General features: G+C 48.8%; 1 protein-coding gene across 5 annotated transcripts in view; it reads left to right on the top strand.

Annotated features, from left to right (window-relative positions):
• LOC130262096 (lethal(3)malignant brain tumor-like protein 3) overlaps window positions 1–12568 on the top strand; it is a 34631-nt gene extending 22063 nt beyond the window's left edge. For 4 of the 5 annotated variants that reach the window (XM_056508894.1, XM_056508892.1, XM_056508893.1 and 1 more), the window contains 3 exons: window positions 919–1085; window positions 5497–5559; window positions 8670–12568. In XM_056508894.1, the coding sequence (XP_056364869.1) occupies window positions 919–1085; window positions 5497–5559; window positions 8670–8798 (359 nt within the window). In that variant the 3' untranslated portion in view covers window positions 8799–12568. The remainder of the gene's footprint in view (window positions 1–918; window positions 1086–5496; window positions 5560–8669) is intronic. The other variant, XM_056508896.1, reaches the window with a different exon arrangement.
• Window positions 12569–17435: the final 4867 nt, after the last annotated feature.

Here is a 17435-nt window from a genome sequence, read left to right as displayed (position 1 = left end):
GTATCGGGGTAGCAGCACAGCAGGGGTATCAGGGTAGCAGCACAGCAGGGGTATCGGGGTATCAGGGGTAGCAGGGCAGCACAGCAGGGGTATCAGGGTAATCAGGGCAGCAGCACAGCAGGGGTATCAGGGTATCAGGGTATCGGGGTATCAGGGGTAGCAGGGCAGCCCTGCGGCCGCTCCGGCGCCCGGAGCCCTCCCGGGCCCGCCCGCGCTGGCAGTGCCCCGCAGTGCCCCGCAGTGCCGCGGGGTGGCGCTGCGCGGGCCGGGCCGGGGCAGCCCCTGCGCTGTCCCCGCAGGAGCGCTCCCCTGCTGCTCCGTCCTCTGCCCGGCTTCCTGTCGGATAACCAGCACGGCCCTGCAGCACCATGACTCTGCACTGCTCCAGTGATCTCATTAGGGAGGGGTGATTCCTTCCTCCTTTTCTTGCCTTGGTTTTCAAAGCTTCCATCACTGACACATGAGGAGGGAGTTGATGTCTGGAGGTACCCTGAGCACTCCTGGCCTGGGAGTCTCCTGGGGAGCGAGCCCAGGCCGTGCTGGCAGCACAGAGCCCTGGCTACAGCTGGGGCTGGAACGGTGCCATCAGTTCCCAGCCGAGGATGCTGTTACCAGAACTCCTCCACCTTGTCAATAAAACGCTGCAAACATCTTCTCTGTTAGCAGCATGACATCATTTTCCAGGGAAGAAGCTAACGATAAAGCCTCCAGCCTGGCAATCTTATCTTTTTTTTCCCCTTTCTCCTGCTCAGGAGGGTGGGGAGAGCACCCTGAGAGCTCCGTGTGCCACACAGTAGCCGTGCCTGGCTCTGCTCACCCTGCCTTGCTTTCCCCTCCAGGCTCTGACCCTTCCTCCTGCTTTCTTGTAGTTGCTCCTACTTGAAGGCTGGCTCTGACTTGTCTGGTTTCCTTTTCCAGGCCCTGATTTGGATCTCCAGCAGGCTCTCCACCAGTCTATCTTCATGCCTTCCCTGGCCTCTAACCCGACCCACCGCCTCCATCTCTTCTGGGAGCAGCACTGCAGGCTCTTGCCCGAGGTCTCAGGCCTGACAGCCAAACAAGTTGCCAAATGGACTGTGGAGGAGGTGAGTTACCTGTTCACTGTCCTGTTCTCCAGGGCTGCAGGAATGCCAGAGCACTCTTCCTCTGGAATGCTAACTGGGAGACATCTTTATTTCCTTCCCTCTCCTAGGCAGTGCTCTTCTGTTTGCTGTTGGTGTGCCACAGCTGACTCAGCTGGAGGTTAGACCCTTTATCAGGGAGGGGAAGGACCCCTGTTAACCCTCTGGTGTCTGCAGCTTATTGCCTTCAGCAGGGTTCCCTCCTCCCTCTGTTTATTTACCCCTTGATCTCACAGTCCTCAGGCCTGAAGCATCATTCTGGCAGCAGATTCCCTTTCTCTGATCCCCCTCCCCCTCTCCTGTGACTTTGCTGCTGATTCACTTTTATGGTGCAGAGAATTGCAAAGTGCACTGTGCATGCCCACTCCTGCTGCATCTCCCTGCCTGGTTCCCTGGGAACAAAACTGCCCACAGCCTGACCTGCTTTCTGGCAGAGGTAGCTGTGCAGCTGGAGATGTGTCTCTGCAGCTCTTGAGATGTCTCCTGTAATTAGGTGGTGTGTGAAAAAGCCAGAGTGTTTTGTGTGCTGAGTAGTTGGTTTTTGCCTCGATGCCTTGGGCATAAATAATATTTCTCTCTGTGCTTTGGAAGTGGTGACAATTTGGATCCTGGTGCTTAATTGCAAGGCATTTAATTCCAGAGAAATGTGCTGTAGTGTTGTGCTTGCAAGGATGCAGAGAATCTGCAAAGCAGGAAAAAGGTGCTGCTGTTCATGATGCAGAGAGGATCTTCAGAGACTTTTAGAAAGTGCATTTTCCCTAAGTGCCTCTTAACATCAAATAAATCCAATCTTGACTTTGCTCTTCGTGCTGTAGGAGTGGTAGGAGTCTGGTGGGATTGCAGTGATGTGAGAGATGGGAACCACAGCAGTTGAGAAAGGGACAGAGCAATTAGTGTTGATGTTTTAAAACCTGGTCCTTTTTTTTTTGTTGTTGAGTTGTTATGGTTTGGTGGCAGTGTTGGATTTTGGTTGTGGTTTTTTGTTTTTTTCTTTTTAATAAAAATGTGTTAGAATTAAATTCTTACTGGAGGAAAAAAAAAATCTCTGAAAGATTTACTGTTCCTGTCCTTTTGAGAAGGCTTCCAGTGATTTGCTAAAGGTCTTTTAGCAAATCAATAAAGTCAGAATCAGATAATCCTCTGACATGATAATCAAAATCTCTTTCTTTTTGATGAAACAGGAGGCTGCTTCATGGAAGTACAGTGTCAGGATCCAAGCCAAATAAAATTTGTCCTTTGCAGTTGACCTTTAAAGCAACTGCTGGGTAAATTTAACTGGGATATTAGTTTGGAAATGGATGAGTGTGAGCAGGGACCACAGACATGGATGCAGGGCACTGGATATCATGATTCAAACCCAGAATAAACTGAACTCTGCTGCCTCCTGAAACAACTGGGGAACTTTTGGCTGCCAGTAGCAGTGTGAATGGCACATTAAAAACCTCAGTTGCAGCACCACAATGGACTGGCTAAAGTCATTACAAGTTTTATCTTGAATTTCAGTAAAGTGGGTTTGGTTTTGCAAATTATGTTCATCACAGATTCCCAGAGGAATCAATTTAGGCTGTCTCTGAGCACTTGCAGGATCAGCATGTGCAATGCAACGTGGCCACAGGTCTGGGAGTTGAAAGCAGCAGGACTTGCTGCATTTTAGGGAGTCCAAAATACATTTGGTCTGTCGGCATTTGGGCTCCCAACATCTTTCTGCTGGGCAAACATTTGCCTTGGGGTTGTGCTTTGAACTCTGCTGCACAAAGAAGTCCATTCTGCTGATCTGAAACAGGAGCATGGGGGTGTAAAATTCTCCTTTGGTTTCAGGCTGAAGAGCTGTTTTTATTTTATAAAACTGACATTAAGGAAAAAAAACCCGTTTCTTTAATTCTCTGCTGGTTGAGAACAGCTGAAATGGCAGAGCAGCAGCAGCAGCAGTATTCAGGGGCCCTCAAGCTAAGAAAGTCATGGTAACTCTAGCAGCCACTAAGAGTAGTCACTTTAATGCAGCTTTGGTATTTATTGAAAGCTTCCTGTCATGTTTTCAGAGCAGACTGTTGACTCACAGAGAACATTAGGATGTGCTAGAGTTGTATTGTTCGTTAGTTAATCCTGCTTCAAATGCTAATACCTTGGGGAGGACTGTCCTTGTGCCAAGTGAGAGTGGCTTTCTAAATGCCAGTTACCCCAGCTCCTCTCTGTGCCTCAGAGGGGTCAGTCCTGCAGGAGCTGCTGAGGGGTGTGGAGCTGCTCTGTCACCACGGGCCATCAGTCCTGTGCTGCTTTCAGTGTGTCTGGCACCCTCCAGAGCCTTCCAGAACGCTCATGTCGTTTCCAGGGTGTTCTCAGCATTACACAAAGCTCTTTTTCAAGCCCTTTCCCTTCCCCAGTGTGCTTTGAGAGTGTGAGAGTGTACAGCAGGCAGTTCTGAGCCATGGGGTGGTTACAGCAGGAAGGGTCAGCAGCCTTTCACCTCCTCATAGAAGAGCTCTGATCCCACTGAGATGTTCCAAACCTGTCCAGCACTGTCCCACCCTCACTCTGAGCCCCCAGTCTCAGCCTTTCCAGGGTTCAGGGCTGCCCTGCCGCTGTTGTGGGGCTGTGTTGGTTTCCTGTGGTGTTTTGTTCCTGTACTCCCAAGCCTCCCTCATCCCTCAAGTGCCCAGTCCTGGTGTGGGACCCCTCTCCTCAGCAGTGACAGCCAGGCAGGTCCCTGTGGCTCAGTGGTTCCTGGGGTCTGTCTCATGTCCTGGGGACCTTCTCTCCCATTTTCTCCTCTTACATCTTCCTTGCCTCTGTTCTCCATTCCTGAAAAACTGTTTGTTCAAGAGGCCTCTTCAGAGGCACAGGGAACTGCAGTGTCCCTGCAAAGGACTTTGGGGCAGATCAAAGGTCTGTCACTCGGTGTCAGTGACAGGAGCCAGCAGCAGTTGTTCAGGGAAGGACACAGGAGAAAGGCGAGCCCAGGTCATTCCCTGGAGATGGCTGCCAGCCTCTCAGTGCCACACACACTAAAGAGCACTCAGCTCTTGCCCCGAGGGTCCAGCTGTCTTTTAAATTCTCAAGGAACCAGACCTGGCAGAAGGATTTTCATTTGTGTTTTAATTATTAGCAGATGGGGGGACTCGAAAGTAGTATTTTGGTTTTTATTACTAATGGGAGTTTACACAGAAGAAAATTTGGAATCACTGCCCAGCAGACATGTGGATTTTAGGGGCTCCCTTTAAGATGGAGTGGAAGAGGAGGAAGAAGGAGAGGGATGTTCTGCTTTCAGTTGCATAACAGAAACCACGGGAGTCAGAGCTGGTCCTGCCAGGGCAGAGCAGACCTGGAGGGCACTCTGAGAGCCCTGCTCCTGCCTGGCTGGAACTGGGGGGGATGACTCTGAGCCTAGTGGTGGGATGATCTGGAGATGATTTAGGAGAGGCTTTGACAATTCTGAGTTGAAGGGAGCCTGTATCTGACAGTGACCCCTCCCAGCTGCTTGTTCGTGTCACATCTGCAACAACTCACGTGGTTCTGCCTCATGAAGCAGAGCTGCTGCTGCAAGGGAGCATCCAATTAACAGGAGATGTTTGATCTGATTATGCCTCAATGTACAAATCTCCTGTGAACCAGTGAAGCTGCAGCTGGAGAGGACAATGCACATCAAGTCGTCCTTGGCTGCACACAGGGCTGCTCCTCACACTCCTTGGTGTTACATAATGTGACCCCAGGGCTGCTGCACGGCTCCAGGGAGATCATTCCAAATGTTAACAGATTTCTTGCTTAGAAAGGTTTTCCCTAATGTGAAATGTAAAATTAACTTTTACTTGTTTAATCCTCTTGGTTCTGTGGTTCCTGTGCACCCAGCACAGAACAAATGAAACTAAAATTCCTTTCCTTTCCTTCCCAGCTCTTCTGCCTTTGCACGTTGTAAACCAGCAGTGCTCATTCAGTTGGTTTATCTTGTCTCTTACAGGCATGTCATCTTGGGAAACTGTCTAAATTCTTTTTTCTTGTTAGCTTTAACTTTCCAACAGTACTGTACAGAAAGTGAAGTTGTGAGTGAATTTAAATTAGTCCAAGCCATCTATATCGTCTAATCTGGAAAAATAAGGTTGATTCTGTGAGGACCTTTTAGAGGAGTGAGGAAGATTCCTACAGGGAGAGAAATGGTCAAAAGGCAATAGGGGCAGTTATTTGGAGTAACCAAAATATGCAGAGGAGTTGCTGCAGCAACCCAGCAATGTTTTCCATCTATGTCTTTCATTAATATGAGAGTTTTGAGTAATAAAGTTTTAAAAATTCTTGCATAGAGAACTCTCATACAGAAATGAGAGGGTTTTTCTTGATGTTGTCTCATTTTAATTGTCTGTGTTTCCTTTCTCTCATGCAATTGCAGGTGGTGAGCTTTATCCAGCGTTTGCCTGGTTGCAAAGAACAAGCATCAGTGTTCAGGGAAGAGGTAAGTGGGGTGTGCCCAGACCCTGTGCTGCAGATCCCTGGAATTAGGGCAGAGCTCAGACCTGCTCAGCCATGTCATTGCAGAGCAGTGGCATTTAGGAGCTGAATTCCACCATGGCTAATTGCATTCTGCTGCTTTAAATTTCCCCTGCAGTTCCAACCATGGAGCTTATGCTTAACATCCTGTCTTGGACTGTTTGCTGTGGGTTTGGCACTGCTCTAAAGATGCCCTGTTGGAATGGTTAGTGAGGATCTCATTTAGTGCCCCTAATGAGGACATGTGCCTGCTTCTCCTGGGGAGCCTGGTAGGCACAGGGTTTCCCAGGAATTGCTGGCTTCCCTCGTGGGCTGGGCTGGGAGCAGGAGGGGAACCTTTCTTTTTGACAAGCAGAGGTTGGGAAGTCAGAGCATGTCCTGGGTGAGGTGTGTCCTGTCAGTACTGCCCTGGGCTGGGCTCTGGTGCCATTCCTGGTGTGTCTGCCATGGCCTCTGTGAGAGCTCCATGGGCACAGGCTGTGCCTGTCCTGGTTTTTGGCACACCTCTGTAGGTGGATCACAGACAAGGGTCTGTTGGGTGCTTCAGCTTCCACTTGCATTGCAGGTAAAACCTGGAGGGTCTTTAGGAGCCACCAATGAATTTGCACCTTGTCCTGGACTCATCTCACAATGTGGGCAGCTCATGGGGATGCAGTGCTTCCCCTCTGTCCTGTCAGATGATTCCCCACCTGCAGAGCTCCCTCCAGCCATGGGCACCAGCCTCAGAAGCGTGTGGAGCTCATGGAGTGAATCCAGAGGAGACCACAGAGATGCTCCAGAGGCTGGAGTCCCCCTGCTCTGGAGTGAGGCTGGGAGAGCTGGGGGTGCTCAGAGCCTCTTCCAGTGCCTAAGGGGGCTTCAGGAGAGCTGATGAGGAATGACAGGACAAGGGGCAATGGCCTTAACCTGAAGGAGGGTGGGCATTAGAAAGAAGTTCCTCCCTGTGAGGGTGGGGAGACCCTGGCACAGGATGCCCAGAGCTGCTGTAGCTGCCCCATCCCAGGAAGTGTCCAAGGTGAGGTTGGACAGGGCTTGGAGCAGTCTGGTCTAGTGAAAAGTATCCCTGCCCAGGGCAGGAGGTGGAACAAGATGAGCTTTAAGGTTCCTTCTAACTGAAACCATGGCATGGTTCTGTGATTCTGTCCTCAGAGCTCTCCTGTGTGGCTGTAAGAGCTCCAGGGAAGGGCTGGAGTCACTCCTCCTGCCTGGCAGTGACTGGAATGGGCAGCTCTGTAATTGCTGTCTGCTCCAGAGCTGGCTCCTTTTCAGGAAGAATCAGGCTGCAGTGCATTTTGTGGATTTATGTATCTGTGGGTTATTTTCCCTTGTTTTAAAAACCATTCAGGCACATACAAAATAGGAGGCAAAAGAAATACAGGCTTGCAAAAAGCACTGTCCACAATGTGACAATAGAGTACTTGTTAACCAAATATAGTGGGAATAGTGACATTTCTGTAAATGAACCCATCTTGCACTGTAGCTGAGAGTAAAAGGGATTTCTAGGCAAAGTATATTCAGAGGTGAGATGTACCAGCAAATCTCCTAATAAATCCAGCCATTCTCCATGTGTTTTATTTCTTCTGGTCCTGAACACAGTGACTGCTTTCTGGTTCTGAGTGTGCCACAGCCAAGGTCTGTTCTAATCCTTATTTTCTGCAGCTTCAGAGTGTGATTCCCTACACCCAATTTATAGGGAGGGGCTTGTGTTGTTTTGCCAGTTTATGCTCAAACCACATTGTCAGTTTGAAATTAAAACCCTTTTAGCAGTTTGGCTTTGGCCAGAATACAGGTGTGAGTGACAGGAGAGCTGAACTCCCCCACACTGTCCAGGATCAGCCTCCAAGTGCTTCCACTTGTGCTGTCCAGTCCAGAATAAATAAATTCCATGCAGACTTCCCTTGGTGTGGGGCTGGAGGGGGAGAAGTTGCTGACTACATTAGAAGTGAAGAGAACAAATTGTGCACAGGATTCTAAAACCCATCCAAAAAAAGGTGGAACAAAGAAATTAATAATAAAGCACAGATTTGCTTCTAGGTCCAGTTCAGGGCAGGACTGTTTAAAATAAGCAAGTGTGAGGCAATGCAGTGAAAACGAAGCATAGGAATAAATAATATTGGACACAAAACCATTTTGAAATGTAGGATGTTTTCCAGCAGTTTTCTGCTCGTCTTGACTCTGTTATTTAATTTAAACAGCACAGTCCCATTTGTTTCAAGCTATTTTTAACACATTCACTGCAGCAGTGTAGTCTTGAGGCAGCTTGAAAATAAAATGCAGGGACATGGTGTGACCATCTGTGCACTGGGAGCAGTGCTGTCATTTCCAGTGGAGGAATTAACTTCCCAGTTACTCCAGTGGCAGGTTAGGTACCTTGCTGAGGGTCTCTTGTCTGGTGAGAGGTGGGAAAACCAAATCTCCTGGCTTCCAACTCTTTGTTTTAATTATGTGTTCTCTGAGTTTACTCAGTGCTTCCTCTTGCACCAGGCATTGACATCTGAAAATATTCTAGTTGGGAAGACTACAGAAATAGCAGAATTGTTATTCTGGCTAGTCTGAGTGTCCAGTGCTGTGTGCTGCACTGGTGAGCATCAAGTGAGAGGAGGAGACGCTGTCAGTCTCTGTAAATGGACTTAATGGAGTAACTTAGGGAGACATACATTGTTTGTCTGTGTCCATTAATCTTTGGCTTCATCCCTGCAGCATTTGGGGTTTATATTAATTATATCTATGTTGTCTCTGTGGATGTTTTTGCTCAAGTGAATTTTTAACCTTTTCCAGAAACAATGTGTCATGATTTCACTCGCTGCTACCTACAGCATCCTGGATTTTCACATGGTAGTGTGTTCACCACTTGCTTAATTTGCATCTAATCAAATGTATCTCCTTGTTGATGGATTAGAAGACAGTGTTTTTCCAGCCATATTGCTGTGCTGTGAGATGGAGTTGTGTCCCTTGGAAAGGGGACACCATGGGCTGTAGGGGCCAGAACTAGGCAGGAATCCCAGAATGGCTGGAAGTAGGAATCCTGCCTGTGCCTTGGGGTTAATCTCTGTCCTGTTCATGTTCCAACTCCAGCAGATTGACGGGGAGGCTTTCCTGCTCCTCAAGCAGAATGACATCGTTAAAATACTCAGCATCAAGCTGGGCCCTGCCCTGAAGATCTACAATGCCATCCTTATGTTCAAGTCTGCAGAAGACAACTGAGAAGAGGCCTTTGGAAGATCCAGGAGGAATTGACAGGGATTGGATCTTCAGCTGTGAGCATTACAACACACCAGACAGGTGGATTGGGACTCGGATGTGTTTTAAGTAGAACTTAGTAAAAATGGTTTGAGGTTATAAAAATCCTGCCACAGTCTGGAATATGGGGCAGCTTCACTTCCAAGAAGAGGATATTATTATATTTTGTAATTGAATTTGGTTTTGATATATCAATCTCTTTTTGAGATCGAGAAGAAACCTCCAGTTCTAAGGGGAATCCAAGGTAGCACTGTGGAGCTGCACAAGCAAGAAGAAAGTTTTGAGACACTGGCTTTGTGTCCAGTGATAGTGCCTGAAAGACTGAGTGATCACCAGCGAGATTAATGTGTTCTTTGTAATAAAAGAGAGAGGAAAAAGATGCACTTCAGAGCAACTCCCCCATATCCTTCACTGCTGTGACTCAGGAGCTGACCTTTTCACAACTGGTTGTTCAATTCCAGTTTTTCCTACTGATCCTGGTTGTTGTGATGCCCTTGGTTGCTGGGCTGTTTTCACATGGGCAGAGGGTTTCCATCAGGGATGGCTTGCACAGGTACTGCCAGCAAGTAAAGTGTCCTCATTCCCTGTCAGGAGGCAGGGCAGGGCAGGTGGGCTGTGGGTAGATAAAGATCCCATGAGGGCAACTGCTGCTGGAGACAAAGAGATGTGTTTTAGTTGTAATTCTCCCATCAGTGCTTTTGTGCAGCTCCTCCTTCTGGGCCAGGAACATCTTCTGGCAGAATGGCACAATCAGGAGCATTGAGGATTGGTGTGTGTTCTTGCCCTCTCCACTGTCAGCCAATGCTAAGAACAGGAGTTGGAAAGCCAGCAGTGGCCAGAGTGTGTGTGTAAACAGATTTCCTAGAGACAAATGACTTTTCCTTTGAACCATCCAAACTGATGAATGTGAAGTGCTTTGGTCTTCTCCCCTTGTTGTGAACTTTGGTGTGTTCTGCCAGAGAGCTGGAGGGCAGGGCAGCAGCTCCTCTTCCTCTGGGAGGGGGGCAGGCAGAGCATCCAGGGATGTAAGATTGGAGAGGAATCAGGATTTAAACAGCAAAATGTGGGAGCAGTTAGTTGCCAAAGAGAGAGCTGCTGTATGTGGGGAGAGGAGTGGAGCCTGGGGCTGTGTTCTGCACATGCAGCCCGTGCTGTCCTGGTGGGAGCACAGTGTAAGGAGCATGGCCATGACATGCTGGGGGGTTTCATGGTGTCCTGTCCCCATGGTGCCCTGCAGGCACAGTGAGTCCTGCTCACACTCAGTGCTGGCAGGACCAGCTCTGTCCCCAGCCTCTCCCTGCTGGCTCTGTGGCTGTTCCAGAGCCACCTCAGCTCAGGCAGCCCCTCAGCTGTGGCTCCAGGCTGGCTCCTGCCTGTGGGAGCCCTTGGGAGCCTGGGGTGTGTCCTGGTGCTGCCAAGGGCAGGTTCTGCCCTCAGCCCCTGCCAGCCTGTGGGGCTGTCTCAGGGCACTGATGGTGATGTGATCCATCCACAGCTCCTCAGATTCCCTTGGCATCTCTGCCACCAGTGTGGCTGTCAGGAGCTGTCAGGAACAGAGTGAACACACTGTCCATGACTGTGTGGGACTCAAGGAACACACTTGTTCCCCCTTCTGCCTCACCCACATCCTTTGTCCGACCCTCCTGCTGCTGAGAAGGTTCTTGTGACTTGTCTGAAGCAGAAGGTTCCTTAAATTGAAGATAGAATCCACACCACTGAAGCCATTCAGTCCTGGAATAATACTTAGAGCAGTTTGTTTCTATATATATTTTTAATAAGAATTTAAGGAGTTTAAGCCTTCAGGTTTGGTGGGATATTTAATAGCTGAACCAATACATATCAGCCAGGGAGCTGCAGGGGAGAAATTTTTTGCAGTGTTAAGGACTAGCAATGGGTGAATTTACTTTATTAAAAAAATTTTTAGTATGATAACCAGGATATTCACCAAAGAGTCAAATTCCTTTATCCCTCTCTGCACATCCAGAGGCAAAATTAAGACTAGATTGTAAGTGGCATGTCCTCTGACAGAAGTCGCCTTCTGGGCAAAGCAGAATTGTTTCTTGACAGCTGGAACAGAGGATCCAGAGCTGGGCTGTTTATTCCTGCCTCTCCACTGAGTTGCTAAATGACCCTGAGCCCCTCCTTGCCCCACTTTCCCCCTCTGTGACACCCAGCCAGGTGGGCTAAGTGCAATTCTGCCTTTTTACTGTTTCAAGCAAGCAGGTCCTGCCAGAGTTTCTGTTCCACCTCCTTCCTTTGGGAGCCTGAGTTGGGGGACAGCAGATTGCCTCTAGCAGTAAACCAAAATCTAATATTAATTTGAGTTCTTTTACTATATATAGATGGAGGATGAAGAGAATCGGTTAAACAAGCAGTGAGATTCAGTCAGTGAAATTATTCAAACAGAAGAGAAATCTTTAATCCTTGGGGCTTCTGAGCCAGCTGGATCAAAGAGGAAAATGTGTACTTGGAGGTTGTTCAGTGACAGCCAGCACAGTGCTTTCAGCAGGGGGGAAGGAGGAACCTTTTAGGGATGGAAGGAGGAGGAATGTGCTTCTTGTGCCTTTTTTTGTAATCTGATAATTGTCTTTGCAGAGCAAGCAAGAATGTGCACACATCTATTACCCACTCCTTTCCCAAATATAGCTGTATTCCAATAAAATCCAGCACTTCACAGGGCAAAAAGACTTCCAGTGCCTTCACTGGACACATTTAAAACTCCCTGATATTTACAAGATAGAAAAAAAATAAATCAGCTCATCTTTTAGCCCCATAACTTAGGAATTCATCAGTTGCTGGTGCCATTCCATTTCTGTCAGGGGTGTGAGTTGTTCCTGCTGCCTGTCCAAATTCTGCTCTGCCTCTCCCCAGTCCTGCTCCAGGCCTGTGCCATGGCCAGGGCTCTGCAGAGGCCCTCGGTTTCCTGATGCCTTGTGTGGTTTGAAATGTGCACTTTGAAGCAAAAATCTCAAAGTTGTGGCTCTGGGGGGAGCAAAACTGAAGCTGGTTAATGCCAGCTGGGATTGGGAGGATTTAGAGTCTGCTGGATGTCAGCAGGAACCAGTTGCTGGCCCAGCTGAACCCAGAAGTCTCTTAGTAATACAGAGAGATTCCTTAGAAGCATCTGGGAGCTGTGACAAGTTCCCATGGGCCAGCAGTGCAGTTGGGAATTTCCAGTTCTCAAAATCTTATTCCTGGCTGTGTTTCTTTTCCCTTACCACTGGTTTTGAAATTCAAAGCAATCAAATTTTTCTCCTTTTCTCTTTTTCTCATTGGCTGGGAGTCCTGTTAAATTTTTTCTGTGCCATCACCAACAATCATCCCCATAATCCAGTAGCAGCAAATTTCAGCTCTGGGTAATGAATGACATGGAAGTGGGACAGGAGCATTTGGTGTGGCTGCTGAAGGAAAAGGCCAACATTGGCCCAGGGATGAGCCAGTTCAGCTGTACAAGATTTCCTGCCTGCTACTTTTATGCCCTGCTTAGGGATTTATACCACAGAGAGCTTTAAAGTTTTTGACATCCCCCCCATCATGTGATGAGCCAGCTTATTTTGGAGATTCCTGTTACTTGAAGTGGAAGGATGAGCAGGGGAAGGGAGCAGAGGCTCAGCTCAGCCTCAGAAATGTCTGCCTGCTTTAAACCAAATACTTGAGCTTTTCAACACTAGCCATGACCTTGCACTCCACCGATGCTTTCCTCTGGAAATGTGAATAAAATTAATGTAAGTTCACACCTGTAAGTTTGTTTCTTCTGTGTGTGGGGCTGATCTCAGCAGTGCTCAGAGACGTGGGGCTGGCACTGGGAAGGTTTGATCATCACATTGCTGTCCTTCCCCTAAACCAAACCTGGCAGTCACAGCACAAGGAGCATCTTCATTTTTCTCTCTTTTGTCTGTATCTCTTATCTCTGTACTTGAGCTCTCCTTGGTGTGTTCACAGGACAGCACTGGCTGCTGCAGCTGCTCCTGATCCCCAGTGCCTCACTCTTCTCTGCTGCTGCCAGGTTTTAATCATAGAATCCTGGGACGGTTTGGGATGGAAGGGACCTTAAAGACCATCCAGAGATGGAGTAGCCACAGCTGCTCTGGACACCCTGTGCCAGCCCTGCCCACCCTCCCAGGGAGCAATTCCTGCCCAGGATCCCCCCCAGCCCTGCCCTCTGGCAGTGGGAGCCATTCCCTGTGTCCTGTCCCTCCATCCTTGTCCCCAGTCCCTCTCTGGCTCTCCCAGAGACGCTGCAGGCACTGCAAGGCTCATGGTTTCCTCTTGAATTCCATAATCCCTCGTGGTTTCCTGTCACAAACAATCCCAGAACCCTTCATCTTCTTAAAGCAGCTCCCAAAGTTGGGTTTTTAACTAAAACTGGCAAGAACTTGTTCTCATTATAAATCGTGTTAAAACTCTTCCTTTCTGGGGTCTGCTTTCCCTTTCCTTAATGGCCCCCTGAGCTTCTTCACTGTGTGTCCATAACCATTGTAATTAACTAACCTGTTTCTGCTCTAATCAAAATTAGCTGAAAAATTGCAAACCATTCTCTAATGCCAAAATGAGGCAGTGAACTTTTCCTCCTGCTCCTCCCCAGGGAGGAGCTGCACCTGCAGCCGGTCACCCAGGGCCACGCTGGCAGCTGAGGTTTGCAAACCTTCCGAAACTAAAAATATTGGAGAGTTGGCTCCCAGCCATAATTTCTAAACTATCCCATCTTTGGGGTAAACATTTGCTCTCCTTGGCTTTTCCCTTCCAACGTTTTTGCTTCTATTTAAGCCGTGGCTTGTTTGCTTTTGTGACTGTGACCGGATTCCCGCTCTGGGGAGCTGGGCTGCCCGGAGCAGGCTCAGCTCATCAGATGCTGCTCTGCACTCTTGTTAGTTCCCTCAGGGCTGTGCTGCCTTGTGTGGCTGTGTCCTTGCACTTAGGAGATGTGAGTTTCTCTGCAGCAGTGATTTTTTTTCCCCCACAATTTTGATGGAGAAGTTTGAGCAGAGCAAGGAGCATCAATCACCCAAATGGCTGATTGCATTTGCAGATTATTCTGCTCAGGCAAACATGGAAATTTTTTGTCCCAAGTCATATTTCTCCTTGGGCAGGGAAAACTTGTGGTTGATCTTTTTGCCTGCTAAAGTTATTCTTTCAGCCCTGACCATGCTGTGACTGGCTTGTCCCTTGTGCCAAGACCCATCAGACGATGCTCAGCATCAGGTCAGGGGTTTGCAGACTGACTGGAGGGACTGGAGCTGCCTCTCATTTTACCAGGTAACCTGCTGTTAGCTGTGGGTGTACAATGAGGGGGGTACAGCTCTCACCTCATGCTGGCTGGACACCGCACCACCCTGGTTTCCACAACAAACCTCATCTGACAGCCTAAATTTCTCCAATCCTACAGCTTTCTCAGGAGCAGGAGCTGTAAAGACAAACCACTACACTCCCCTGACAGCCCAACCCAGTGGGAGGAAGGATGTGGGGATGGATGGAGAGGGAACCTGCTGCCTCCATCCTGCATTTTGCAGCTGATGGCAAATTCCAGCTTCAGGAGAAAAAGAGAGTGGTGGGATTAGAGAAAAATGGAGTGTTGGAGGGGTTCAAGAGAGCTGCTGTGCTCTGCCCAGCCAGCTGCAGAAGTGCCAGTCCTTTCTCAAGTAACACTCCACTATTTATTGACTTGGCCTGTCACTTCCCATAGTATTTTCTTCTCCTTGCCACCACGTACAGCCTCAGCTTATTATTAATTGCCCCATGACAATTTCTGCTCTCTACATTATTCACCATCCAGACACTTTTAATGTAAGCAAGATATTTTTTGGAGTCAGATACATTTGCTTCTGGAACATTTCCAAGCTGTTTCTTCGTGAAATGTCCTGAAGGCCTTTGCAGAAGGGTATCAGTGCCAGAGCCCCCAGAAGTTCTGGCTTTCCTCCTGGAAACCCCTTCCCACCCACTGCCATGCTGGACCAGGGTGCCTTCAATTGTGTGTTTTGTCCTCAAAAAAGGGTTATGGCTTCACCATCGTGCAGCTGGTGCCCTCATATCACCAGCAGTGGGTCCTTCTGGCTCAGACAGTGGCTTTTTGCAGCAGTTGGAGCTTTTTAAAGCAGGGCATTGGCCGTGTCCCTTTTGAGCCGACTCAAACTCCCCAGGTGTTCAGAAAGGCTTCCAGAAGCTTGTTCCAAACTGAGGTGGTTTCCATGGCTGGGGTGGTGGCTGTGCTGACTCCAGCAGCTCTGGGGGTTGCTTTGTGCACACTCCTAGAACTCCAGAGGGATTTTCTGTCCAGGCTCAGGTGCCCAGAGCCCCGGGTTTGTTATCCCTGGCAGGAGCAGAGCAGGGCTGGGCTGTGTCTCTGCTGCTCAAAGTGAGACCACACAGCTATTCAATGAGTCTCCAGATGGTTTTCACACTGTCTTGAACTCATCTCTCTCATGGGTGGAATTGAAAAAGGCCAGAGAAGAGCTGGGATATAAATTTCCTCATTCCCAAGCATGTCTGTGCTGCTGGTGGATGACTGGGGAAGATCTTGCTCTTCATTTCAGAAGAAACACAACAGATAAAACATTGATTTTTGTTTCCCTCCCCACAAACAGGTATTTTTCTCCTCCTTGCACTTTGCCTGCACACAACATGCAGAAGGAATTAATCAGATTAAATCTTCAGAGCTCAGTAGCACATTCTCCCTTTTTCTCCCTGGGTTTTTTTTCTTTTCTCTCTCTGGGTGTGCCACTGTGGGACTTCTCTTCCCTGTGATGTTCCTTCCCCATCAATCAGTTCTTCATGCAATCAGTTAATTCTGCCACTATCCCACCATCCTTTTAATGAATGTTGCACACACATGTGAGCCCATGGGTATCCCCTTCTCTTTACCACCATCCCTCCTTCCCACCATCCACTCCCCAAATTCCCCTGACCTGTGTCCCTTGGGCCTAGTGGGGTAAAGGCAGACCCATGGATTTCCCTCCAGCTCCCCCAAATCCTGTCACAGAACAGCAGGAAGATGCTCCTGGGCAGCAGCAGCGCAGCTCAGCAGCATCTCAGCCTCCCTTGCTGCCAGAGAGGCCAGGCTGCAGCAGACAAGCAGCACTGGATCCACCAGGCCAGGAGCCCTGTCTGTGGCCCCAGCCCCAGAGGGGAGAGGCTCAGGGGTGCCACAGGAATCTGCTGGGCTCCCTGTGCCCCCATGTGCTGCCCACGGGGGTCAGGCTGGGCTGGAAGCAGAAAGGAGCCTCGGGGCTGTGCCTGATGCTGGTGGCTGCAGCACGAGCAACAAGTGACCAGCAAAGGCAGCTCTGGCAAAGCTTCACAGGGCATGGCAGCCCCCTTCCCACTCACCATAAATCAGCCAGCATGGTTTCTGCATCTTCCTTGCTGCTTGCTTTGTTTCCCAGTATTTTGCAAAACTCTGGGCTGAGCAGCCTATTTGGAAGGAAACTGCCCTAAACAATCCCTGAAACAGGCAGTTGATAAAGGAACCATTTACATTTCAAATAAATAAAGCATTTTTGGCTTTGGATCAAAACCAAGTTGTGTTCAGTGTTACCAGCTTCAGTGAGTCATTTCTTTTTTTACCCAGGCAGTTTCTCTTATAAAATGTGCATGAGGACTCATTGTAAGCAGGGCAGGAAGCAGACTGTGGGTTTTTTTACTATTGCACAAGGTTTCCCCAGGACAGAGCCACCAAAGCTTTTCTCTTGCCTTGAAGCTGGTGCTTGTTTATGTCTGTTTACAAGCAAATTCCACTAAGAACCAAGAGCGATGCCGTGGATGGCTCTATTGTATTTCCAGCTGGATGTTGCAAGTAACTCTGTATCCACTACAAATGGAAAACCTTTATAAACTTGAATTGGAGCTTCTGATCATGGAGCCAAGGAACTTTCTTGCAGGCAGGATAAAAATACAGGTTTTGCCCCTGAAACAAAGGAAAGGACTGGACATGAGCACAGACAAAATAGCCCTGTCCACTTGGAACCACTAAGAGCTTGTGATGATAACCAGGAGGAGAATAATATGTTAATGTCCCCAAAAATCAATATCTAGCCCAGCTGGAGACTTGCCATGGCTCAACCATTTGCTTTGGCTCTCACCCACACTCAAGAGATGCTCAAGTAGCACCAAAGATATCAGGGGTTCACAGTCTTTACAGCAAGGTAATGGAGCTCCTGGTCAGTGCTGCAGCCCAGGTCCTCCTCAGGAACATTCTGTCACCCATATGGGATGGATGTGATATTCCTGCATGAGCTTTGCCAGTGGGAAGAGCTGGGAATATGTTTAAGACTTTCTGATTGTTAGAAAGCAGGTAATTCATCTTTGAAGAGGAATATGATGTATTAAAGTGAATTCTCCAAGTGCTGTTTGATCTTAAATCCTAGAAAGCATCCAAAAGAGGCTACAAGGATGCTGAAGGGTCGGGAGGGGCCACACGAGGAGCGGCTGAGGGTACCTGGAGTGTTCAGAGGAGCCTGAGCCCAGATCTCCCTGGGGGCTGCAGCTCCTCCCGAGGGGCAGCTCCAATCTCTGCTCCCTGGGACAGGGACAGACCCAGGGAAGGGCTGGAGCTGGGCCAGGGCAGCTCAGGCTGGAGCTCAGGGAAAGGTTCTTCCCTCCCCAGAG

Source organism: Oenanthe melanoleuca, chromosome 23 (assembly GCF_029582105.1).
Source record: "Oenanthe melanoleuca isolate GR-GAL-2019-014 chromosome 23, OMel1.0, whole genome shotgun sequence".
Classification (NCBI taxonomy): Eukaryota; Metazoa; Chordata; class Aves; order Passeriformes; family Muscicapidae; genus Oenanthe; species Oenanthe melanoleuca.
The sequence above is the reverse complement of the archived record's forward strand: the minus strand, read 5'-3'. Positions and strand labels throughout refer to the sequence as shown.